The sequence below is a fragment of the Pseudophryne corroboree genome, chromosome 2, assembly GCF_028390025.1.
Source record: "Pseudophryne corroboree isolate aPseCor3 chromosome 2, aPseCor3.hap2, whole genome shotgun sequence".
Lineage (NCBI taxonomy): Eukaryota > Metazoa > Chordata > Amphibia > Anura > Myobatrachidae > Pseudophryne > Pseudophryne corroboree.
In genome coordinates, this window is record NC_086445.1 from 379,068,493 (window position 1) to 379,094,745 (window position 26,253).

Genomic DNA, 26,253 nt, shown 5'->3' on the forward strand with positions numbered 1-26,253 from the left:
GGGCCGTCTCCGAATCTTTAGTCAGGTCTGGTTTCAATCAGCCCTGGGTCTTAGACATAGTGTCCCAAGGGTACAAGCTGGAGTTTCAAGAGATGCCCCCCCCCCCGCCACTTTTTCAAGTCGACATTGCCAGTTTCTCTTCCAGAAAGAGAAGTAGTAAAAGCTGCGATACAAAAGTTGTGTCAACAGAGGGTCATTTTCCCCGTTCACCCGTCCCAACGGGGGGAAGAGTTCTATTCGAGCCTCTTTGTCGTACCAAAGCCGGACGGTCAGGCCGATTCTGAACCTAAAATCCCTCAATCCATACTTGAAAACTTTCAAGTTCAAGATGGAATCTCTTCGAGCTGTGATCTCCAGCCTAGAAGGGGGGGATTTTATGGCGTCAGTCGACATAAAGGATGCCTACTTACACGTCCTGATATATCCTCCGCACCAGGCCTTCCTGAGATTTGCAGTGCAGGATTGTCATTACCAATTTCAGACGTTGCCGTTTGGGCTTTCCACGGCCCGAGGGTTTTCACCAAGGTTATGGCAGAAATGATGGTACTCCTTCGCAAGCGAGGGGGTCACAATTATCCCGTACTTGGACGATCCCCTGATAAAGGCGAGGTCAGAGGAACAATTGTCTAAGAATGTGGAACTCTCCCTGACGGTTCTCCAACATCATGGTTGGATTTTAAATTTGCCAAAGTCTCAGTTGATTCCGATGACTCGGCTGCCCTTCCTGGGCATGATCCTAGACACGAAGCTTCAGAGAGTGTTTCTTCCAGAGGACAAAGCTCTAGAAATACAGACCACGGTCAGGGAGCTTTTGAGACCGACAAGTGTGTCGATTCATCAATGCACTCGAGTGCTAGGGAAGATGGTGGCTGCTTACGAGGCCATTCCGTTTGGCAGGATTCATGCCAGGGTGTTTCAGTGGGACCTGCTGGACAAATGGTCCGGGTCTCACCTACACATGCACCGGAAAACAAGTCTGTCTTCCAGGGCCATGATCTCTTTCCTGTGGTGGCTGCAAGGCACCTTCTAGAGGGACGCCGTTTCGGAATCCAAGACTGGGTCCTGCTGACCACAGATGCAAATCTCCGAGGCTGGGTCGCAGTCGCGCAGGGAAGAAGTTTTCAGGGAAAATGGTCAAGCCAGGAATCTTCTCTCTACATAAATGTTCTCGAGTTAAGAGCCATTTACAACGGCCTCCTGCAAGCGAAGAGTTTTCTTCAGGGTCTTCCTGTCCTTATCCAGTCGGACAACATCACAGCGGTGGCGTACGTGAACCGCCAAGGCGGAACAAGGAGCAGGGCGGCAATGGCGGAAGCCACAAGAATTCTCCGCTGGGCGGAACAGCACGTGAGCGCTCTGTCAGCAGTCTTCCTCCCGGGCGTGGACAACTGGGAAGCAGACTTCCTCAGCAGACACGATCTCCATCCAGGAGAGTGGGCTCTTCATCAGAAGAGACAAGGCGTTGGGGAATTCCTCAGATAGACATGATGGCGTCTCACCTCAACAAGAAGCTTCCGAAGTATTGTTCCAGGTCGAGGGACCCCAAGCCAGTGCAGTGGACGCCCTGGTAACTCCGTGGGTGTTTCAGTCGGTGTATGTGTTCCCTCCGCTTCCACTCATTCCAAAGGTGTTGAGGATCATAAGACGAACAAGGGTTCAGGCAATACTCGTCGTTCCAGATTGGCCTCGGAGGGCCTGGTATCCGGATCTTCAGGAATTACTAGTGGAAGATCCCTGGCCGCTTCCTCTGAGAGGACTTGTTACTGAAGGGGCCCTGGCTGTTTCCGGACTTACCGCGGCTGCGTTTGACGGCGTAAAAGTTGAACGCCAGATTTTAGCTCGGAAAGATATTCCCGGGGAAGTCATCCCCACTCTCCTTAAGGCTAGGAAGGAGGTCACGGCGAAACATTATCACCGTATTTGGAGAAAATATGTGTCGTGGTGTGAAACCAAAGCAGCTCCTGTGGAGGAGTTTCACTCGGGTCATTTCCTCCATTTTTTTACAGGCAGGCGTGGATGCAGGCCTGAAATTGGGTTCCATTAAAGTGCAGATTTCGGCTTTATCTATTTTCTTTCAAAAGGAATTGGCCGTCCTTCCTGAGGTTCAGACTTTCGTGAAGGGAGTGCTGCATATCCATTCTCCTTTTGTGCCACCTGTGGCGCCGTGGGATCTTGAAGTGGTCTTGCAGTTTCTTATGTCTCACTGGTTTGAGCTTTTGCGTAAGGTTGAGTTAAAGTTTCTCACTTGGAAAGTGGTCATGCTTTTGGCTCTGGCGTCTGCCAGACGAGTGTCCGAGTTGGCGGCCTTGTCTCACAAGAGCCCATATTTGATCTTTCATTCGGATAGAGCGGAATTGAGGACTCGTCAACAATTTCTGCCGAAGGTGGTTTCTTCGTTTCACATAAACCAACCTATTGTGGTGCCTGTGGCTACGGATGCTGTGGCGGTCCCAAAATCTCTTGATGTTGTAAGAGCTTTGAAAATTTATGTCGTCAGAACGGCTCTTACTAGGAAAACAGGCTCTGTTTGTCCTGTATGCTTCCAACAAGATTGGAAATCCTGCTTCTAAGCAAACTATTGCACGCTGGATTTGTAATACGATTCAGCAAGTTCATTCTTCGGCTGGGCTACCGTTGCCGAAGTCAGTGAAGGCCCATTCTACCAGGAAGGTGGGCTCATCTTGGGCGGCTGCCCGAGGGGTCTCGGCACTTCAACATTGCCGAGCAGCTACGTGGTCGGGTTCAAACACTTTTGCTAAGTTCTACAAGTTTGATACCCTGGCTGATGAGGACCTCATGTTTGCTCATCGGTGCTGCAGAGTCGTCCGCACTCTCCCACCCGCTCTGGAGCTTTGGTATAAACCCCATGGTCCTTTTGGAGTCCCCAGCATCCTCTAGGACGTAAGAGAAAATAGGATTTTAATACCTACCGGTAAATCCTTTTCTCCTAGTCCGTAGAGGATGCTGGGTGCCCATCCCAGTGCGGACTGTTCCTTGCAGTTGTATTGATACTGGTTATTTGTGATTACACGTGGTTTGTGTATCAGTTATGTTCAGCTTGTTGCTGTTAGTTCATACTGTTATCTGGTTTCAGGCTACTCCAGTTGTACGGTTTGTGGTGTGGGCTGGTATGTTTCTCGCCCTTAGTTAACAAAAATCCTTTCCTCGAAATGTCCGTCTCTCCTGGGCACAGTTCCTATAACTGAGGTCTGGGGGAGGGGCATGTAGGGAGGAGCCAGTTCACACCCAGTCAAAGTCTTTTTGGTGTGCCCAAGCTCCTGCAGATCCCGTCTATACCCCATGGTCCTTTTGGAGTCCCCAGCATCCTCTACGGACTAGGAGAAAAGGATTTACCGGTAGGTGTTAAAATCATATTTTCTCCTAGTCCGTAGGGGGCACTGGGTGTCCGCCTCTTTGCTTTAGGAAAAAAGGAATTACTGGTAGGTATCAAATTCCAATTTTATCCTTTCTCCAGGTTAATAAATCTGCCCCTCAGTCTGTTATCATATTTCCGGTCTATCAGTGTTATCCTCATTCCTGTAGTACATGCCTATGTCATACTTCTTTTACCTGTAGTAAGTTATAGAGAGTCGCAGACTATGCTAAATGCAATGTTGGTAAAAAAATACATGAAAACTTTCTTATCTTTCTGATGTTAGTTGGTAATGAAATGTTGAAGTCCAAAGTGCTGTTCCTACTACTGGTAGTTCAGATGAAAGTGGTCAGTGGCTGATAACACATTTTAAAATGGAGATTAGCGTTTGCATGTTATCTATATTCCACTACTTGTTAGGGATTTTGAAGAATTTATTAAAAGGCCGTGCATAAGTTCCTCTGTAGTTTAGATATTTAAGTTACACAGTATTTTAGTAATTAAAGGTACTGTTCTACACCTGTTTTTCATTTTACTTATATCTTGTATATCTTGCTTTAAATGTAGACTTCACTGTTCTGATTAAAGTTATTGCTTCCAGACTCCAGCTGCAGACTTTGTATGTTTTATAAGAACATGTACTGTAAGTAGTAACATAAGACCTTACATGTTGACTTGCTTTCCATAAGCCATCTGCTTCTTAATAGAGCAATCCAGCTAAAATTTCTGACTACTTATAAATGTATAGTGGAGGCAGCACGGTGCCATGAACCCACATCCTTCTTCTGTCAATTGCTTTCAACTTCTGAGTAATGGAAGCAAATCAAATTGTAGATCAGCGATCATAAATCTGCCCCAGTTCTTCAGTATGTGCATCCATTTTCCCAATTGGTAGGCTTAGGATGACTGACATTGTTGTCAGGTTAACGAGCAACTTGGGTTCAGTCATCATCATGTTACAAACACTGAAATATCTACATAATTGTATTGCTTATAGCATTGTCCCCAATGTACCCTAGCAGGCCAGGGCTCATATGCATTAAGCCTTTAAAAGTGATAAAGGGGAGAGTGATAATGTACCAGCCAATCCGCTTCTTAACTCCCGTGTTTCAGGCTGTGTTTAAAAAATTATAGGAGCTGGTTGCTTGGTACTTTACTTTATCACTTTCCACTTTATCACTTTTTATTTGGGGCCTATGTTTTAAGGATATCTATGGTGGAGTACAGATTACTTAATTAGTACCTCAGTGATTTTAACCTGTGCTCAACAAGGGTTACCCTTAAAGCCTGGATTATTACGGTGCTTTGAGGATCGAGTTTGGGAACCTATGACTCTTAGTATAAACCACTTTGTACTGTAATAGAATGGAAACGAGTATAGTGCCTTCAAGAAGTATTCATTCAACAAAACATTTTTCATGTTTTATGCTGCAGATTTGTATGAGAAATATGATGTAATATAATTTTGCTCTACAAAGAATTGTCAAAATAAGTATACTGATTAACTTAAACTGAAGAACAGAGAAGATTACACAAATGTATTCATTACCCCTATAATTGCTCAAATTTGCACAGGTTATTACCATGTTAAAAAAATAAAAAAATTGACTGCTAAATAACGTCAATATTCTAACACTTTACTTTGTACTTTTCACCGGGACTGACTCTTATTGGTGTCTGTGTCTTGACCAGAAAGGATAGATAAATCCTATAGATTTTAAGCTTGCGGGCAGGGCCTTCCTACCTCTATAACTGTTATTACCCAGTTTTGTGTTATCACTGTTTTCAAGTGTAAAGCGCAACAGATTATGCTGCGCTATATAAGTAACTATTAATAAGTGTTGTGCTTCAATAATTTATTGTAGTTATTATAAGGCAATAAAAATAAGTAATGTGGTAAATATCATAATATTGATAAATCAGCCCCTTAGCCCTGTTTATATGTAGATGTAAAACCAGATAGAATGTCCACATTTTCCTCTAGACATACCATGACGTGATGGAAGGGGCACAAGGGTCTTTCAGATGCATTCAGTGTAAATACCGTATTGCCAGTTTATGTATCATACATACTGTATATAGGCTACCTTTATTTCGTAACTGAACTGTAGAATAATCCCATCCCAAATCCGTGCAAAACCTCAAACATGCTGTTCTCCGCCTCTGCCCAACTAAACGCACATAACTTATTAAATGATTACAGTTTTTACATTTTTACTGCTTTATGGTCTACTGTTATTTTTTTTCCTATGGGGGCTTTGTGAAGATAAATGTGAGACTGTGATATTGTGTGGGAAAATAAGGGATGGAGATCTGAATGGAAACGACAGTGTAGCTATACTGTATTTCAGCCCTATGTAGACCGATCTCTCTAAAACCTACCACGTATTCCCTAAAGCAGTGGAAGGATAGCATGGCTGAGATTATACTTGTCAGCGTTCAGTCATTTCCTTTGTGAATGGCAGGTACCTTCTACTTTAATCTGCATGTTATCAGCAGTTATATCCACTTCCAGAGGCTAATTGAATGTAATGAAGAAAGAGGTTGGACAATTGAAGCTTTGCATTCCCTGCTCATTGTGCTGCTCTCAGTGTTAACAGGGCCAAGTTATCATAAACCGGAGTAGGCTATTTGACCTTCATCCTCTTGTGGACATGTAGATGCAATAACATTTACAGATGAAAAGCTCCTTTCTCAGAATGTAATGTTTAAGGATGTTAATGAAGCATTTTGTCTCTTCTGTCGCCTCGAGGTGTTATGCAGGAAAACACAAGAAGTTACTGGGATTAGTTCCACAGATTCCTTTTCTTATGTAAAAAGCAAAGCAGCTTTTAGTGCCATAAAGCAAAATAACATTGTCGTGGACAACATCCAGGGAAATTGCACACATTTAATGTGTTTGCTTTCCTCTATATCTTACAGCTAATAAAAAGTGTGTGTGTATATATATATATATATATATATATATATATATATATATAATTTATACCCTTTTATATACTTTTTTTTTTTTAAATAACTTTACAGGACATGAGAAACACTGGTCATGAACAGTCCTAAATATTAGTATGTACTATTCATTATTGTTATAGTTGTATTGATGTAATGACATGTATTGCATATCTGTTCTTGGAAAACTGAACCTTGAACTTAATTAAGTCCTAAGGAGAACAACACGAGATGATGCAAGAGAGCCAGTAATCGGGGAAAGATATTGGGGAATACGAAAAATGGGAGAGAAAGCGGGAGAAGAGTTTCATAGGGAGAAAGGGTTCAACACTGGATAAAGAAGACATTAATGGAGTATTGGAGGGTAGATAGAAGGGAGAAAAAAAGAGGAGGGAAGCACTGAAGAGAGAGGCTGGAAGAGAGAGAAAAAATACAGAGACAGTGCTTGGGACAACTGCTAGTATAACATTGGAAATATGGATTTAATGGGACCCAGTGTTTTCGATAGCTCACAGGAAGTATTGCTGTTTTATAACACACTACAGTGTCACAGAGGTGTTACATTATTAGCACAGATGACAGAAGGATATTTTTCTGTGGTAACAGATTGAAGACTGTTCACTAACAAAGTGCAAAGGTGCAAATACAGACACCAATGCCTCAGCAACCAATCAGTTTGCATTTCATTCATCAAAGCTGATTGGTTCAGTCAGATATGCTCTAATACCATGAATCATGTATTAGAGTTTTATAAGGGTCATTCAGACCCTGTCACTTATCTGCAAACTACGCTGTTAGTCGCATATCAGCAAATTGCTTATGCGCAGCGGCCGCATGGGCATCACATTGCAGTCACATCCCCTATGGATGCGACCACAATGTGTTTGACAGCGGCAGGCATTTTCGGGGCGGCGAGGCGTCGTTGGGGGGACGACACGAATGGGGGCGGGCCAATACTGTTTTGGGGGAGCGGCTGTGTGACGTCACATGCAGCCACTTAGATAAAAAAAACATGACCGCTGATAATCTGCGCTGCCAGGGGTCAACCCTAGACTTGATGCGTTCGCAATATGATTACGAGCACATCGGGAGGCGGCCACACTCATGCTGTGCGGCCTTGCCCTGTGTTGGGCGGCCCTCAGCATGTGCAGAGATGAACGCAGATCCTGCTGCATATGCAGCGTTTTGCGTTCATCTCTGAATGACCCCCTATATCCTTTCTCAAAATCAGAAGCTACTTTAAGGGGGGTTTTGCTTTTTAGAACATTGTTCCATTGGTTCTTCAAACCATAACGAAGGCCAAACCAACGAGAAACCGACAAGTTCCCGACTTTAGAGCACAATACAATATTGGTTCATTATCAATGTTTTTTTAATTATAAAAATACAAACAAAGCTGATTTGTAAACTTTCCCAAATTATAGACCTGGTTCTGCATGCAAGTTTATGTAAGCTTTGTTTTAATAATAAGTCTTAAAAGTTTTTGAATGAATATATATATATATATATCTCCCCCCTCCTCCCCCCCCCCCCCCCCCACAAAAAAACAAACAAAAAAAAACCTTATTAGCCAGTACTGGGCCTCTGAGCATAGGCTGGTATAAGTAGAGAGAGAAAATGGCATGGGATCCCCTCTATTTTTCAAAAACCAGCACTAGGCTAAATCAGTCAGAGCAGCTGGAGCTGTTGCAAGGGGACATGGCGTGGGGTCCCCTTGCCATAATGTCATCCAGCTCCACATTGGTCAGCCAAAGTCTGGAATCCCTAGGGAAGTGTCGTGTCAAACACCCCTTCCCGCATCTGCAATGACAACTAGCCTCCTCTCCGCACCCATGGGGTTTGGGTGTGGAGGTAATCATGTTATTAAAAGTTTCAATAATAATTTGTTCATTACAGTTGGATTACAGGTCCCAGCATGGTTGCCTGGTCGTGGTGGTACTTGTTGAACAGCAAGGGCCAGTATTTCAGACATCAAGTGTCCACTGGTACCAGTCCTCCATTGGTAAAAAAAAAAAAGATATATATCTATATAATATAAGTTGACAGGAGACACAGGATATGATATTTTAATAAATAAAAACACCCTGATATTACCCATTCTCCCCCCCCCCCCCCCATTTATTACTCTCTCAAAATGTAGATTCATATCCTCTTCAGTCCATTCTCGAATCTTGGCAATACAAAAAATTATGCTACTGCTCTTCCCAGAGTCCCGCCATGAAAGAAGTCACTTGGGGACACTCTCCAAAGAAATGAATGGGGATTGGTCAGTTTGTTCTAGTTCCCACGCCCTAATCAATCAGCACGTGTTTCACTTAAACTGTAGAGTCGTCTGTTCTTATTTATAGCCACAAGGATGTCAGCTCCTGGTAGTAATTGGTTACATTTAAAGTTAGGATTTATTCTTTTATCCATATAATTGCAAATCACATCTGAGATTAAGGAAAGTGCAGTCATCTGGATCTATAGGAGTAAATAATACCTTGTTCTTTCACTCATGTCTGTTGTTCTTCAGCGATAAGCACTGTGCAGTGTGTTATACAATCTTGGTTGTAAGTATCTGTTTCAAGAGATGTAGATCTTACTAATTAGTTACTGATGTTCGTAGGTGAAGGGATTTTAAACCACGTGTTCTTGGAAATTATCTGAAACATCAGTACAGAATTTAACACCAGTTAGATAGTGGTCTACTAATCCCACTTTAATCAGGTTGGCTGAAGACCACAGAAAATGATCTCACTGATAACACAAGAGTGCACACAGGCATAAGTGTTCTGTTGGATTTGTTACTATTTTATAGTCAAGTTTTAAGACATTAAAACCAAGCCCACTAGTAAAAGACATAATAATGTACGTGCCATGTTGACATAAGCTTGGGGTGTTGCTATAAATCTTTCAGACCAACAACTCTAAATGATGCTGTAGCAGTATATGAAGGGACCGTTCACCAGTTACATGGACTAGGGCCAGGTGGTGTTAGTAGTTTACTATTTATATATGTTAATGTGGAGAGAAACTAAATTACATTTGATGTGTTCTAGTACATCATGTACCAATGTAGTTTGCAATTTTAGTTGTAATTGGATATTTATTGCATCATATGGGACTCAAAGATGGTTTAACATCTGATCCGGGTCTACTGGATGTCATTTCAGTTGGATGGTGAATGTACAGTAAGTTTAGATGATGCCTGTGTCTGTCCCCAAATGTGGTACATTGAATTTTAGATTTGGTAACCATGACTCATGCATGATCAAAACTCTCATCATATTGCTCAGTAGTTTTGCGGAGAGGTGTGTGTATAGCCACAATAACTCTTAGCAACTGCCAATGATAAATTTATGTCAGCAGAGTTCTTTGCATTATTTAAAATACAGTTTTTATTATGGCAGGAAAGTGCTGCCTATACCTAAATGTCACTTGTCAATGTCCTTGCATCCCAGTGAGGTAACTAGGAACCAGGGCTATGTCGTAAGAGTCCATTTGGTGCCATGGTTTGCTGGTCCAGGACCAAATGAAAATATTTATGGTCAATGTGATAGGCTAAACCAGTTCTGGCTGTAAATTGTAAAATATGTGGCCAAACAGAAGTGCAACCCTGTGCACCGCCATCGAACAATACCTAAGAATGTCAGGTAAGCACAATTAACTTAATTTAATAAATTTTGGAACACTTTTCAATAAGAAACGTTTGGCTTAGGGATGCCATGAAAACATGTATATGTATAAACATGTATATACTCTGAATCTTGAGAGAGGTGCCTGGAGTGACCTAAATGTTGGTATATTCTGGACTTACACCAACAAATCTTGTGACTTTTGTTGATCTAAACTGGACAAGACTGTTGAGTGCCTTTTATTCCATGTTATGGAACAATACCTATATAGAGTTGGACTTCATTTGGGATACATTATGCTGGTGAGGGTGCAGGAATTTATATATACCTGTCTTCTTTTATTTTGTCTGGTATTATGGGTCCCTTTATGTACCATATCCTCCTTTTGCTCCTTCTCTCTCTCTCTTTTTTTTCTGTACCCCATAATTTGTTTGAATTTCAATAAAAACTGTTAATGTAAAAAATGTTTGCACTGTTAATTGAGAAATCTTTTAAAAGCAACAATTAAATGTTTTATAGGTTAGAGTTCAAGTGTTTTACCACACTAGCCAAGTACTAATTGCCAGAATGTGGTTTTAATTTTACCAGTGGCATTTATTGGTGAGGAACTGAGAATTGAAATGTTTAGTTTATTACAGTGGTTCCCAAACTTTTTTGAATCACGGTGCCCTAGAGTATCAAAAAAATTTTCACGGCACCCCTAGGCCAAAAGTTTCTTATTGAGAAATTAAGAAAGCGATATTAAATTCAATTAATTGTGTTTATATGTCATCCTTATGGTCAGTTATGTGGTGTGGGACAGGAATTGCTTATGTTTGTCATATATTTTATGATTGGCAGCCACCAGCACTGGTTTTATTACATTGACCATAAATAATTTTAATTTTTTTCCTGGATCACTAATCCAAGGCACCCCTGCAAGTACCCCAAGGCACCCCAGGGTGCCACTGCATACAGTTTGAGAATCACTGGTTTATTAAGTTATGCATATCATGCTAAGACGTAAATCATACATGTAAATAAACAGAAAAAAAATAGAGAAAGCCAGACAGACATAGAGAAAGCAAGAGACTATAAAATATTGTGCTACAAATGAAAACTGAATGTGTGAGGGCTATGACCACATTGTGTAATCAGTAAGAGACATGGATTTTCTGTCCCCACCATGCACATCCAGGCTCGGACTGGGCCACCGGGGAGCAGCAGGTGATCCCCTGCAGTGGCGGTGCCCAACCCTCATCCCAGCCTGTGTTTAACAAGCTCCTGCCAGTCAACAGCCACTTAGTGATGGCTGTGGATCTGCATCTTCATCTCACAGAGGTCACTGGTGAATAGTGAGATGCCTGTTATGTTAGGTGTCCTGACACTGGTGCTGCAAATGGCAATCATTAGATGCACAGAGAGTCCACACCTGACCCTGTACACAGAGATTTATGTTTCTGACACTATACTGATTTGGAATTGGCAGTGTTGGCAGGTTTATGGTGTCTATACAGGGCAGTGTCGGACTGTGGGGGAGAAGAGGCGCACGCTGCGCGCTCCTCCCAATCCCTCAGCCATGGGGAGAAGCAGGTGATCCCGGGCTGCGGTGGTGACTGTGTGAGGCAGAGTCAGAGACCTCAGACACAAGAGCAGCAGCGGGAGCAGCGGCAGAGCCCAGGCGGCGGCAGTGTGCAGCATGGTTGAGGCAGTATCTGTGTATATGGCACTGTGGGCATATGTGTATCTGGCACTACTGGAGGCATATATGTATCTGGCACTGCTGGGGGCATATGTGTATCTGGCACTGCTGGAGGCGTATATATATATATCTGGCACTGCTGGGGGCGTATATTTATCTGGCACTGCTGGGGGCGTATATGTATCTGGCACTGCTGGGGGCGTATATGTATCCTGCGCTGATGGGAACGTATGTGTATCTGGCATTACTAAAGGGAATTCTGTGTATCTGGCACTGAACTACTGGGGCATATGTGTATCTGGCACTGCTGGGGGTATCTGTGTATCTGGCACTGCACTACTGGGGCATCTGTGTATCTGGCACTGCACTACTGGGGCATCTGTGTATCTGGCACTGTACTGGGTCATTATGAGTATCTGGCACTACTGGGGTCATTATTTGTATCTACTGTTCTCTCCCGGTGTAACCCAGGCGCGTATATACTACTGTTTTCTCCCAGTGTAACCCAGGCGTGTATACTACTGTTCTCTCCCGATGTAACCCAGGCGTGTATACTACTGTTCTCTACCGGAGTAAACCAGCCGCATATATACTACTGTTCTCTCCTAGTGTATCCCAGGCACATGTACTACTGCTCTCTCCTGGTGTAACCCAGGCGCATATACTACTGTTCTCTCCTGGTGTAACCCAGACACACATACTACTATTCTATCCTGGTGTAACCCAGACACACATACTACTATTCTATCCTGGTGTAACCCAGGCACATATACTACTGTTCTCTCCTGGTGTAACCCAGACACACATACTACTGTTCTCTCCTGGTGTAATCCAGGCATATATACTACTGTTCTCTCCTGCTGTAACCCAAGAGCATATACTACTGCTCTCTCTCGGTGTAACCCATGTGCGTATACTACTTTTCTCTCCTGGTGTAACCTAGGCACATATACTACTTTTCTCTCCCGGTGTAACCCAGGCACATACAGAACAGGTTGAAGTGGGCAGCGAGGTAGAGCTCTTTTTCTTTATATACTATGCTAGGTTGCACCTATAATGGCTGGCCACTCCTCTCTGGTCACGTGACCACACCCCTTCCAGCATATGGCAACGCCCTTAAGTGGGCCTCTATGATTGCATTTCCCTGGTGGGCCCTTCATGCCCAAGTCCGACACTGTGCACATCATTAGTATAGGCTACTTCAAGCTGTACCTCTGTATTACTGTACATATAGGTAATGTTAGATGCACATGCTGCAATGCATGTTAACCTGATCATCTTTTATCTCTCTTAACACCAATGTTATTACCGAACACAAGTGAGTATAGTATGGTTACATACCCATGTACCGCAATTTTTATTTAATTACTTTACATTCTGAAAACTTTGTTGTAAGAACAGTATTTTATATGTTTTCTTATTTATTGTTTTGCGACTAAATCCCTATTGTAGCTTTTTTCCCTATCCAACTTGTTTAGATGTAGATATATGCAAAAAAACTTCTTATCAAGAAGAAACAGGCGCTCAATGGGGGTGATTCTGAGTTGTTCGCTCGCTAGCTGCTTTTAGCAGCATTGCACACGCTAAGCCGCCGCCCTCTGGGAGTGTATCTTATCTTAGCAGAAGTGCGAACGAAAGATTAGCAGAATTGCGAATAGAAATTTCTTAGCAGTTTCTGAGTAGCTCCAGACTTACTTAGCCATTGCGACCAGCTCAGTCCTTTTCGTTCCTGGTTTGACGTCACAAACACACCCAGCGTTTGCCCAACCACTCCCCCGTTTCTCCAGCCACTCCTGCGTTTTGCAACTCGAACGCCTGCGTTTTTCCGCACACTCCCATAAAACGGCCAGTTTCCGCCCAGAAACACCCACTTCCTGTCAATCACACTACGATCAGCACAGCGATGAAAAAGCTTTGTTATGCCGTGAGTAAAATACCTAACTTTTGTGTAAAATAACTAAGCGCATGCGCTCTGCGAACCTTGCGCATGCGCAGTAAGCGACTAATCGCAGTATAGCGAAAATCAGCAACGAGCGAACAACTCGGAATGACCCCCAATATGTGGTCGCTACGCCAAGCAGCTGCTTAAGAAACAAGAGAGTCACTCCTGAGGAATATAAACAATCTGAAAAGGAGCAGCGCTAAAATTTAAATGATTGGATTGGTATAGTGATATTATAACAATTTATTATATTAAAAAGCATAAAAAAGCTTAAAACAACTATCTCCTCGTGTACCAAGTAATAAACAGGTAATGAATAAATATAGCTCTCATATAAGTCTGTTTGCAATTAGACCGATTGGTGTCTGTTCCTGAATTTGTACCTAGGTATGTCCACTAGTCCCAATTAGGATATAATTGCACTCGGCACAATTCGGCAGTTGAATAGTTACTGGTCACCGTATATTAGAGGTGGAAAGGCTTCCATGAGTTAGTGTCCATGATAGGAGTTTTTGTCCTCATCAGATGCGGTGGGTGCTGTAATTTTGCCTCTTTGTGATGCAAAGACAGGCTGGTAGTGGATCCGGGGTTGGTTCAGACACTCAAAGGAACGGTCACAAGAGCCGAGAGGTGATGAAAGGAGGGGTCTAATTGCAAACAGACTTATATGAGAGCTATATTTATTTATTACCTGTTTTTTACTTGATACACGAGGAGATAGTTGTTTTAAGCTTTTTTATACTTTTTAATATAATACATTGTTATAATATCACTATACCAATCCAATCATTTACATTTTAGCGCTACTCCTTTTCAGATATAGATATATATCTATATATACACGTGTGTGTGTGTGTGTGTGTTCTGTTGCTTGTTATGAAATTGACAAACCATATTGTGTAAACCTTCGGGTGTATCAGCAGCTTGGCTTCATATGTATGTAAGCTTGTATATTGTATATTTAAGCCATTCAGTTTTGTGTCATATGAACTGCTCAGAGACTATTATAAATACATGGTTTACAACACAGATGGGGGCTTGATAAAGCAATGTAATGCAGGAGGGCAGGTGTAAACAAATTAAATATATTTTTTCTAAATTATCTTATTATCTCAGATATTTGGAGGGGGTGTTATGATTTTATTATTTAATAGATTAATTCACGTGGACTCCTTTCATGTTTCTAGTATTGTGTATTCATGTATCTGCTGCTCTCAGTGAATTGACTGATTAAAGAAGGGCTAAACTGGAAATACCTGCTCCCTTATATAAATGAGCTGCTAATAATTGTTAAGGATATATATGTTAACTTCCCTTAAGTTGTGGGAACTTAAGTTGTTTGACATTTAGAGCTATTGCCCTCTGTTATTCACTATATTCTGCAAAAGGTGGTATAAAGTATCAGGATGCAGTATCCTTCAATGTACTTACTCCATCTAAAAAATGTCTCATAACCTATTCACAGGCATCCTCCATTCTAATGAGCTTAAGGGCCCTACACACTAGAAGACATGACCAATGTGGAAGATGAGCAATTTCCCTTGAACACCCCAGAGCCCTGACAAACGAAATTGAATTAACGAAACAAAAAAACTAAATAACTGCTTGAAAGCGCCCAAGTAATAGACTATAAAATACCAAAATTTCCCTGATATGGCGCGCAGCCGACAACACTAGGTGTGTGTTATATAGAGATTGCAAAAAACAGGGAAACGGCTGCGCAGTGTATCAGGGAAAAAATGAAAAGAGCCGACGTTTTGTTTAAAAATTAACACAATTTATTAACCATGAATACTGAATAAAAATATGCTTTTCATAAAACTAATAATTTAAAAGTTAGTAGTATGTATAACTGTATAATGAAACACACCTTGATGAATATAGGTATCGTAGGAAATTTAGGAGCAGCTTATATAAGGAGACTTGTTAAAGATCTCGGACCAGCCCACAGGAGAGGTATACATTACAGCAACACAGCTTTGTGACGGGCACATTGTGCACTATTTGGGACCGTTTTTCATTTATCATCTATACAAATGAATCTACAAGTGAAAACCTTGTGAGTAATTACGGATCTTCAACAAGTCTCCTTATATAAGCTGCTCCTAAATTTCCTACGATACCTATATTCATCAAGGTGTGTTTCATTATACAGTTATACATACTACTAACTTTTAAATTATTAGTTTTATGAAAAGCATATTTTTATTCAGTATTCATGGTTAATAAATTGTGTTAATTTTTAAACAAAACGTTGGCTCTTTTCATTTTTTCCCTGATACACTGCGCAGCCGTTTCCCTGTTTTTTGCAAACGAAATTGAGTGTACACACCAAGCAATTTTTCAAACAATTTGAAAGATCAAAGATATCTTTGGAATTGACACCTTTTTTTTTTTTTTTAACATATTTTAGTATTGGGGAGGTATTTCTGGATGTGTGGGCACGGCTGTAGAAGGGGGAACCAATGAAGTTTTTTTATCACCCACTGCTGCACCAATTTCCACTGTGCCACCAACTTAATAAAAAAATCATTATAATAGGTTCAATAAATAAAAAAAAAAAAATATATATATATAAAATATATACAGACCAGAGTGCCCTGCTCTCCCATTAAGACAGCGTTACTGCGCCTCCACAAATAATAGTCACATAAAGTCCAAAGGTGTGGCACTCTTAGAGGCTAGAATAAAGGACAACAGCAGGGCATGCGCGCAGACAACGTTTTAATGCCTTTATTGCGGCAAAAAAAGACCTGATGACAATGCCACAATAAAGGCATTGAAACGTTTTCTACACGCATGCCCTGCTATTGTCCTTTATTCAAGCCACAAGGAGTGCCGCACCTTTGGACTTTATATAAAATATGTAGAAGCGCCTTGAGCTCTATTGGAGAAAGAGCGCTATATAAATAAAATTATTTCATATATATATATATATATATATATATATATATATATATTTATTTATGTGTATGTGTGTGTGTGTATATATATATATATATATATATACAAAACGATGCAAACTGGACAGTATGCGCAGGTAAGTACTAACCTGATTACTTACCTGCGCATACTGTCCAGTTTGTCCGAGTGCCGCCTGCATCGTTTTGTATAAAGGACCCGTGGCTAAGTTGCGGAGTTAAGGAGGGCACCGGGCAGTTACGTACATTGTGGGGGTGCTGCCATCCAGAACTGTGTGTGTGTGTATATATATATATATATATATATCTATCTTAGAACCCATTATAATTAAATTTTTTATTACGTTGGTGGCACAGTGGAAATATAATTGGTGGGCAGTGGGTATAAAAAATGTCTCCGTACACACATGCCGTGATGAGCAATGTCACAAGTGACATTGCTCACATTGAGCATGCAGCACCTCCGACCGCCAACTTGCAATCAACGAGCGCGGGTGCACACATCGTTGATTGCTAGGATCATACTCACTAGACGATGTGAACGATATATCGTTCACAATCGTCGGTATTGGCCATATTGGTCAAAATAATCGTCTAGTGTGTATGGCCCTTTAGACTTAAAAAAATGGGAACGTCATTTGTAGAAGACCAGTTATATTTTATCTTTAGTGGGGGTAATTCAGACCTGATCCTAGCAGCAAATTTGTTAGCAGTTGGGCAAAACCATGTGCACTGCAGGGGGGGGCAGATATAACATTTGCAGAGAGTTAGATTTGGGTGGGGCGTGTTCAAACTGAAATCTAAACTATACTATAAAAATAAAGCAGCCAGTATTTACCCTGCACAGAAACAAAATAACCCACCCAAATCTAACTCTCTCTGCAAATGTTATATCTGCCACACCTGCAGTGCACATGGTTTTGCCCAATTGCTAACAAATCTACGATCTGGAGAGGTCATGTTGGGAGGTATGCCCTCCACCTGTACCTTTTTGGCAGGTACAGTACCTTTTTTTTATGGACTTTACCAATTTTTGGCTCTCCAAACGTCCATTGAAAGTATAGGAAAAGGGGCGTGGCCACGCCACAGTACCCGTGGCCACTCCCCCTTTTCGAATTTGTAGCGTTTTTTATGTGTAAATTGTTGTAGGGTATGTTGCTGCTGATGCAGTGGGCCTATTTTGGGGTGTGGATTTGGAGCTGCAGCTCTATCAGCCGCATTGTTAACCCTGCTCTGGTAACACACAGCAGCCAAAGGGCAGAGCCTCCCATTGGATGTAACCTGTGTGGGAGGGCGTTTCTCACCCAATCAGCTGTGGACTGGGTGTTATAGACCTGTCACTAACCCAATGAGAGCTCCTAGCCACACCCAGCCTTAGACACAGCGTCACAGATCTGGGCTATTATATAGTGTGTGTGTGTGTGTGTGTGTGTGTGTATGTATGTATGTATGTATATATATATATATATATATATATATATATATATATATATATAGATAGATATATAAACGTGGTGATGTGGGCGGCACTCCACACAGACTTCGCAGCATGAGTAAAACAATACTTTATTGGGCCCAATAAAGTATTGTTTTACTCATGCTGCGAAGTCTGTGTGGAGTGCCGCCCACATCACCACGTTTGTCTATCTGGGACTCTGTGTTCCTGACTAGGAGGGCACCACAGCAGTTGTCTACATTTGGAGTGGAGTGCCGGGCTGTTCCAGTTTGTTTTATTTAGATATATAGATACACACACACACACACACACACACACACACACACACACACACACACACACACACACACACACACACACACACACACACACACACACAGACACAGATACTGCAGTATAAAAAGGTCACAGGGACACAAAATCTATAATGAATAAGTAGATTTGATTACATGTAAACCTACTTTGTTTGCTTGACAAGTTCGTTAAATTGTTTTAAACAATTTTAAGGTTCCACTAAAGTGTGAGACCACAGATAACACCCAATAACATATAAAACTATCATTGTCTCCACAGGCAGCAGAAAGCGTAACCTTCATTGGTCCTGACACACATGCTATTCAAGCTATGGGAGACAAGATTGAAAGCAAGTTATTAGCCAAGAATGCAAATGTGAACACCATCCCTGGCTTTGACGGGGTGGTCAAGGTGAGCAACTGCATTGCTATTATATGGCCCAGATATGGTAACTAAGCTTCTAGGCAAGGTGTACAGTGCCAGGAAAATGCTGCATCTACCATTATTTCATCATATACATGTAACTGTACTTACATCCATGTTTTTATCCACATTTAATCTGTTACGCAGAATGGTAGAAATGTTTATCCCAGGTAACAGTAAGTGAACTGTTATGATTCCCAAATAAAAAAAGGACACTAAAAATATACATGTGTACAGATTACATACAAATCTTTGCCATCAAATGTACATAGTGCAGATATGTGAGAATCTTTGGGGATGATTCAGTTGTTGTTTGCGCAACGGCTGGCAGCTATTCAGTTGTTCTGCCGTTCAGGCAAGAGTGCCGCTGACACCAATTCTGCTCACAGTCTCCTGAGGTGGTGAGCAGAAATGTGTAAAAAGTGTCCCAAATTGGACTTTTCGCATTGCAACCAGGCTTTTAGGCGAGTTTTGTCTCTCGATGCATCAAAACCCAGTGCTTTTGGGCGTATCAAAAGTAATAGGAGCCTGATCGGAACTACAGTTGAATTTCTACAACGGGTGCCCATTACTGTTTGTGCACATGATAAAACAATTTAATTTCCCACTTAACAAAATAGAATTTTCCATTTTTACATACAGATATGGCAAAGCTCATTGTGGTTACATCTGCGCTAAAGGAGCATGCACGGCTAGGCTAAGACGCAGGTGCGCCTCAGACGTGCACATGGTCACACCTAACGAGGCGCGATCGCAGCAAAATGAGCGTGACCACATCTGTATGTGATGTTTAGTTGCATAGGACAACAATTCTACTCTGAATTTAAAATTATAAAAGTGGTTTTCTATTTCGCCTCATGCAGTACTGTTTACAGAAACACTGCAATTAAATATCATTGGTTCAAATAAATGTATTAGATAAGTTTGTGTTGAGGTTTATTTAGGTCTTCTTATCTTAATGAGTTTAGGACAGTGGTTCCCAAACTCTGTCTTTGAGGCAACTCAATGGTCTACGTTTTATGGATACCCGTGGTTGCGCACACATACCATGGGGCAGATGTATTAACCTGGAGAAGGCATAAGGAAGTGATAAACCAGGGATAAATGCAAGGTGATAAATGCACCAGTCATTAAGCTTCAATATGTAAATTAACAGGAGCTGATTGGCTGCTGCATTTATCACCTTGCATTTATCCCTGGTTTATCACTTCCTTATGCCTTCTCCAGGTTAGTATACCTCAGTAATTTTTAATTTAACAATCTGTGCTCAACCATGGATATCCTAAGAACCTGGACTGCTAGGATGCCTTGAGATCCATGTTTTTAAAAACTCATCACGACAAGAAGCCACAGGTTTAGTAGAACACACAGAAATGAGAGACTTTTTTTAGCACTTGATTTTGTCTTGCTTGACTCTTGATATATCACTTTACCTAGGCAGATCATAAACTCAAGGGCCTCCTACCTATTGTAATTTTTATTCCTTTTCTCTTACGTCCTAGAGGATGCGGGGGTCCACATTAGTACCATGGGGTATAGACGGGTCCACCAGGAGCCATTGACACTTTAAGAGTTTGAGAGTGTGGGCTGGCTCCTCCCTCTATGCCCCTCCTACCAGACTCAGTTTAGAAAATGTGCCCGGAGGAGCCGGTCACAGCTAGGGGAGCTCCATAGGAGTTTCTCTGGTTTTATTTTTTTATTAGAGTTTAGGCACAGGGAGGCTGCTGGCAACAGCCTCCCTGCTTCGTGGGACTAAGGGGGGGGGGGGAGTAGTATCCGCCCTGAGGGGTCTGAGCCGGTGTGAAGATGGCGGCAACAGGGTGGGAGGGAGGCTCAGTGGTGCTGTGAGGGGCGCCCTGAGCCAGCGCTGTACCCTACACTGGTATTGAGGTCTGTCAGGGGCCCCGGTTCCTGTGCCAACATAATCCTCAGGCCAGTATAAACGAACAGTGGAGCGGCAAGCAGCACCATGAAAGAGGGCGGAGCTTCTCAGAGCGGACCCAGCAGGGTTCTGCGCCATTTTTCCTGCCTGCAGATCACTGTGGAGACGCTGACAGGGAGAGCTGTCTCTCCAAATCAACTCCAGCTATCCTGTACGGTACCAGGGGTTTGTAGAGGGGATGAAGGGAGGCTGTGTAAATGCTGTGTAGCCTATTAAGGTGTACAGTAGGCGCTGGGTAGTGGCTTCCCTCTATCTAAAAAAGCTCTGTGTATGGGTTGGCTCCAATCTCTGTGGCTCTCTTGGCATTCTTAGGGGGAAACTGTATCAGTCCTTTCCCTCTGTGTGTGTGTGTAGTGTTTGCGGTCTCCAAAAACCATGTCTAGGGACTCTGTTTCATATGCTGCACAGGATAATTCCTCTCAGGATGATCCCATTCCATGTAATCAGGATTGTACTGTTTTTTTTACAGATCCCTGCAAGGGAGCACGAGTGGTTGGCCTCTCTTAACGGTATGATTTCTCAGGTTTCTACTAGGGTAGCACAGACTGAGACTGCAACTCAGGTGTTACAGAATTCTATGGTGGTTTGATCCAGTTCTGTTCCTTCTGGGGCCCCTGGCGTACACCCTCAAAAACGTGCTTTTGCCCAGATTATACAAGATTATGCGGATACCGATTCTGACACGGCAGATGGTGATGGAGATGTGCTGTGGGTGGCGACATCTCTTGCAAAAGGAGTGCATTTGATGATTGAGGCCATTAGAGATGTGTTGAATATTGCTGACACAACACCTGAGCAGGTTCAGAAGGCTTACTTCAGGGATAATAAGAAAGTCTCGCTAACCTTCCCAGCATCTAAAGAATTAAACGCTATATTTGTAAAATCCTGGGAAAACCCAGAGAAAAAATTCCAGATCCCAAGAAAGGTTCTGATTGCTTTTCCCTTCCCTGAGGAGGATAGAAAGAAATGGGAAAACCATATTCGTGGTACCGAAACCGGTTGGTTCGGTCAGGCCAATTTTGAACTTGAAATCGCTAAACCGTTTTTCTGAGGGAGTTCAAATTCAAAATGGAGTCTCCGAGTGCTGTGATCTCAGGTCTGGAGGAGGGGGAGTTCCTGGTAGCTCTGGATATCAAGGATGCGTACCTCCACGTTCCGATTTGGCTGCCGCGTCAGGCTTATCTCTGATTCGCATAGTTGATGCATCTGTTTCCAGACTGTCAAAGAAGGTGGTTTTACCTGTCCCGGGATCTACCGTGTTAAAAGAATTGGCAGATCACAAAATTGACACTACACTCCAATTCATATACACGGTTTCAGGGGCCACACTGCGACCTACTATTGCCTTTGCATGGATTTCTAAGGCTATTATAAAGTGGTGAGGCGTGTTGCTTGACGACTTGGATACAATGGATAAAAGTTACGTTGAATTGTTTTTATGTAACATACAGGATTCTGGAGGATTTATGGTGGAATCCATGAAAGACCTGGGTTCGATGGCTGCAGGGATATCTTCCATGTCTGTCTCGGCTCGCAGGGGACTCTGGCTACGCCAATGGTCTGCCGACACGGAATCCAGGAGAGGTGTATAGAACCTACCCTACACAGGTCAGGCTCTATTTGGGGAGGCGTTGGATGCGTGGATTTCCACGGCAACCGCGGGTACAGACTGGAGTTTCAAGAACTCCCGCCTCACCATTTCTTCAAATCAGGCTTGCCAGCTTTATTGGCAGACCGGGCTGTCCTACAAGAAGCCATCCAAAAATTGGAAAAGTCACAGGTCATTGTCCCAGTTCCACTTCATATGCAAAACAAAGGTTATTATTCGAACCTATTCGTGGTACCGAAACCGGTTGGTTCGGTCAGGCCAATTTTGAACTTGAAATCGCTAAACCCCTTTTGTGAGGGAGTTCCAATTCAAAATGGAGTCTCCGAGTGCGGTGATCTCAGGTCTGGAGGAGGGGGAGTTCCTGGTATTCCTGGATATCAAGGATGCGTACCTCCACATTCTGATTTGGCCGCCGCATCAGGCTTATCTCTGATTCGCACTGTTAGACAGTCACTTTTCAGTTCCAGGCATTACCATTCGGCCTCTCCACAGCACCGAGGGTGTTCACCAAGGTGATGGCAGAGATGATGGTTCTCCTCCACAGGCAGGGGGTGTACATAATCCCATATCTGGTCGATCTGCTGATAAAGGCTTCGTCCAGGGAGATGTTGTTGCAGTCCATTGTTCTCACAACTAATCTGCTCAGGGAACACGGTTGGATCCTGAACCTTCCAAAATCACAGTTGGAGCCGACAAAGAGATTCTTTTCTGGGAATGATCCTTGACACGGAAGTACAGAGGGTGTTTCTACCAGAGGAGAAATCATTGGTGTTCAAGCAATAGTCCGCAACGTCCTGAAACCCACCCCAGTATCAGTTCACCAGTGCATTCGCCTTCTAGGGAAGATGGTTTCCTCTTACGTGGCTCTACAGTACGGAAGGTTTCATTCTCGGTCCTTCAAACTGGATCTCCTGGACAAGTGGTCGGGTTCTCATCTCCACATGCACCAGAGAATACGTTTGTCGCCGAAAGCAAGGATTTCACTCTTATGGTGGCTGCAATTACCTCACCTTCTGGAGGGCCGCAGGTTCGGGATTCAGGATTGGATACTCCTAACCATGGATGCAAGTCTCAGGGGATGGGGAGCTGTCACTCAGGGGGTAACCTTCCGAGAAAGGTGGTCAAGCCTGGAATACAGTCTTCCGATAAACATTCTGCAACTAAGAGCTGTCTACAATGGTCTTCTCCAAGCGGCTCATCTTCTGCGAGATCGAGCCATTCAAGTATAGTTGGACAATGTAATGACAGTGGCCTAAATAAACCAACAGGGCGGAACGAAGAGCAGAGCTGCAATGTCAGAGGTAACAAGAATCCTCCTATGGGCAGAAAGACACGAGTTGGCGTTGTCAGCAATCTTCATTCTGAGTGTAGACAACTGGGAAGCAGACTTCCTCAGCAGACATGGTCTCCATACAGGAGAGTGGGGCCTCCGTCCGGAGGTGTTCACGGAGGTGACGGATCTTTGCGGTGTACCTCAAATAGACATGATGGCCTCCCGTCTCAGCAAGAAGCATCGGAGTTATGTTCCAGGTCAAGGGACCCGCAAGCCATGGCAGTGGACGCCGTGGTGTCTCCATGGGTGTTCCCATCAGTGTACATGTTTCCTCCACTTCCACTCATTCCAAGAGTTCTAAAACTCATAAGTAGAACAAGAGTTCAGGCAATCCTCATTGCTCCGGACTGGCCAAGGAGGGCTTGGTACGCGGATTTTCTCTGTCTTCTGCTGGAAGATCCGAGGCCTCTTCCTTTTCGGGAGGACCTACTGCAACAGGGGCCGTTCGCTTATCAAGACTTACTGTGGCTACGTTTGACGGCATGGAGGTTGAACGCCAGATATTAGCTCGGAAGGCATTCCGAACAAGGTTATTCCTACCCTGATACAGGTTAGGAAATTAGTAACGTCTAAACATTACCATTGCATTTGGAAAAAGTATGTCTCTTGGTGTGAATCCAAGAAGTTTCCTACGGTGGAGTTTCAACTGGGACGGTTTCTCCTCTTCCTGCAAACAGGTGTGGATATGGGCCTGAGGTTGGGATCCGTAAAGGTCCAGATTTCGTCCCTATCCATTTATTTCCATAAACAGCTAGCTTCCCTCCCTGAGGTTCTGACTTTCTTGAAAGGGGTCATGCACATCCAGCCTCCCTTTGTGCCCCCGGCACCCTGGGATCTTAACGTGGTGTTGCAGTTCCTCCAATCGGCTTGGCTCGAGCCTCTACAGGAGGTTGAGGTCAAGTTTCACACATGGAAGGCTGTAACTTTGTTGGCCTTAGCTTCTGCTAGACGTGTGTCGGAGTTGAGGGCTTTGTTGTATAAGCAGTTTCTTCTAAAGGTTGTGTCGTCTTTTCATATCAACCAACCTATTGTGGTGCCAGTGGCTACTGACTCCTCAATTGCTTCTAAGTCCTTGGATGTTGTGAGGGCTTTGAAAATCTTTGTGAAGAGGACTGCTCGTCACAGAAAATCGGACTCTCTGTTTGTCCTGTATGATTCCAAGAAACTTGGGGGTCCTGCTTCTGATCAGACTATTTCTCGCTGGATCAGGTTCACTATCCAGCATGCATATTCTACGGCGTGGTGGCCATTTTTTCAGAGACCTGCGCATGCGCTGTAGACTCTGGCACCATACCAGAGTCGCTAGTGCTCAGAGCGCTAACAGCAGCGCTGCCGGCTACGGAAGAGGAGGGGGCCCACACATGGACACCAAAAATGTCAGTATACAAGAAATGGGTGCAGTGTGTGCGGTGTGGGCCCCCTCTGGATCAAGGGGCCCGTGTGTACCACACACACTGCACCCATTATAAATATGCCACTGCTGTCTGTCTGTCTATCTATCTATTTCTAGTATTTTTTATATATATGCAACATAATATATAATGCATAACAAGCACTAAAAATAATGTAAATGAATAATAGCAAGTTACAAAATAACAAAAGCATGTGAAAGACATATGAAATATATATATATATATATATATATATATGTGTATGTATGTATGTATTAATATTTTATATAAAGGCCATATAAATGGCTATCTAAAACTTCCCTTAAGCCAAAATAAAACACATTACATTATCATATTTAACACCGTTAAACGTGAATAAATGTAAATCAATAGGCTGAAATGATTAACAGCTAAAAGAGGAGAGCTCTTACAGAAAGTGAGCTATTTCAGAACTCTTGTGTAAGCCGTGGAGAGAATTTATAATATTTCTATAAATCCAGAGCATTTTTTTTTTACCAATTTTATGTAAATACCCCTCTCTCATCCAAGGTAACCTGCTCTGTTTCTATTTCTGAAGCCACCGATCCGCGTGTATTCCAACTGCATTCCGACAAGTCGGATTTCCCGACTTGTCAGAAAAACTGAGCCCGGATAGAATAAGTCTGAACCCCTTCCGACCTATTCCAGTCGGAAACTGCCGTCTTTCCGACAAGACGGCAGTTTCCGACTGGAATTGAATGAGTTACTGTCATTAGGTCGACCACTGAAGGGCGACAATGCCATTATGTCATCATGCATTAGGTCGACATGGGCATTAGGTCGACAGGTCAAAAGGCTGGCATGAGTTTTTTTTTTTAAATGAAATTTTTATGATTTTTTCATACTTAACGATCCACGTGGACTACGATTGGAACGGTAATCTGTGCCGAGCGAAGCGATGCACTTTTGCTCGCCATGCGATGGGACACCGTGCACTAATTTGGGGAGTCACTTCACGGAGAAAACTACACCAAAAAGAGTCAAAAACCTCATGTTGACATTTTGATCTGTCGACCTAGTACATGTCGACCTAATTCATGTTGACCTAATGGCAATGTCGACCTAATGAGTGTCGATCTTAGTTGGGTCGACCCAATGACCCATACCCAATTGAATATACCCCTATAGCATGAATTCATTTACCCGGGAGTAAATGCAGCCAGAGCCGGATTAAGGGGGTCCCTTGGGGTACGTACCCCGGGCCCCCCTTTCCAAAAGGGCCCCCTCCCACACCACAGATCGGATCTCTCTTCCGATCTGCGGTGCTGCGCTCCCGTCTCCAC

General features: G+C 43.0%; 1 protein-coding gene across 4 annotated transcripts in view; it reads left to right on the forward strand.

Annotated features, from left to right (window-relative positions):
* Positions 1-26,253, forward strand: part of PCCA (propionyl-CoA carboxylase subunit alpha) — a 972,421-nt gene that overhangs the window by 315,554 nt on the left and 630,614 nt on the right. For all 4 annotated transcript variants that reach the window (XM_063953234.1, XM_063953235.1, XM_063953233.1 and 1 more), the window contains exon 7: positions 18,513-18,644. In XM_063953234.1, coding sequence (XP_063809304.1) covers positions 18,513-18,644 — 132 coding nt within the window. The remainder of the gene's footprint in view (positions 1-18,512; positions 18,645-26,253) is intronic.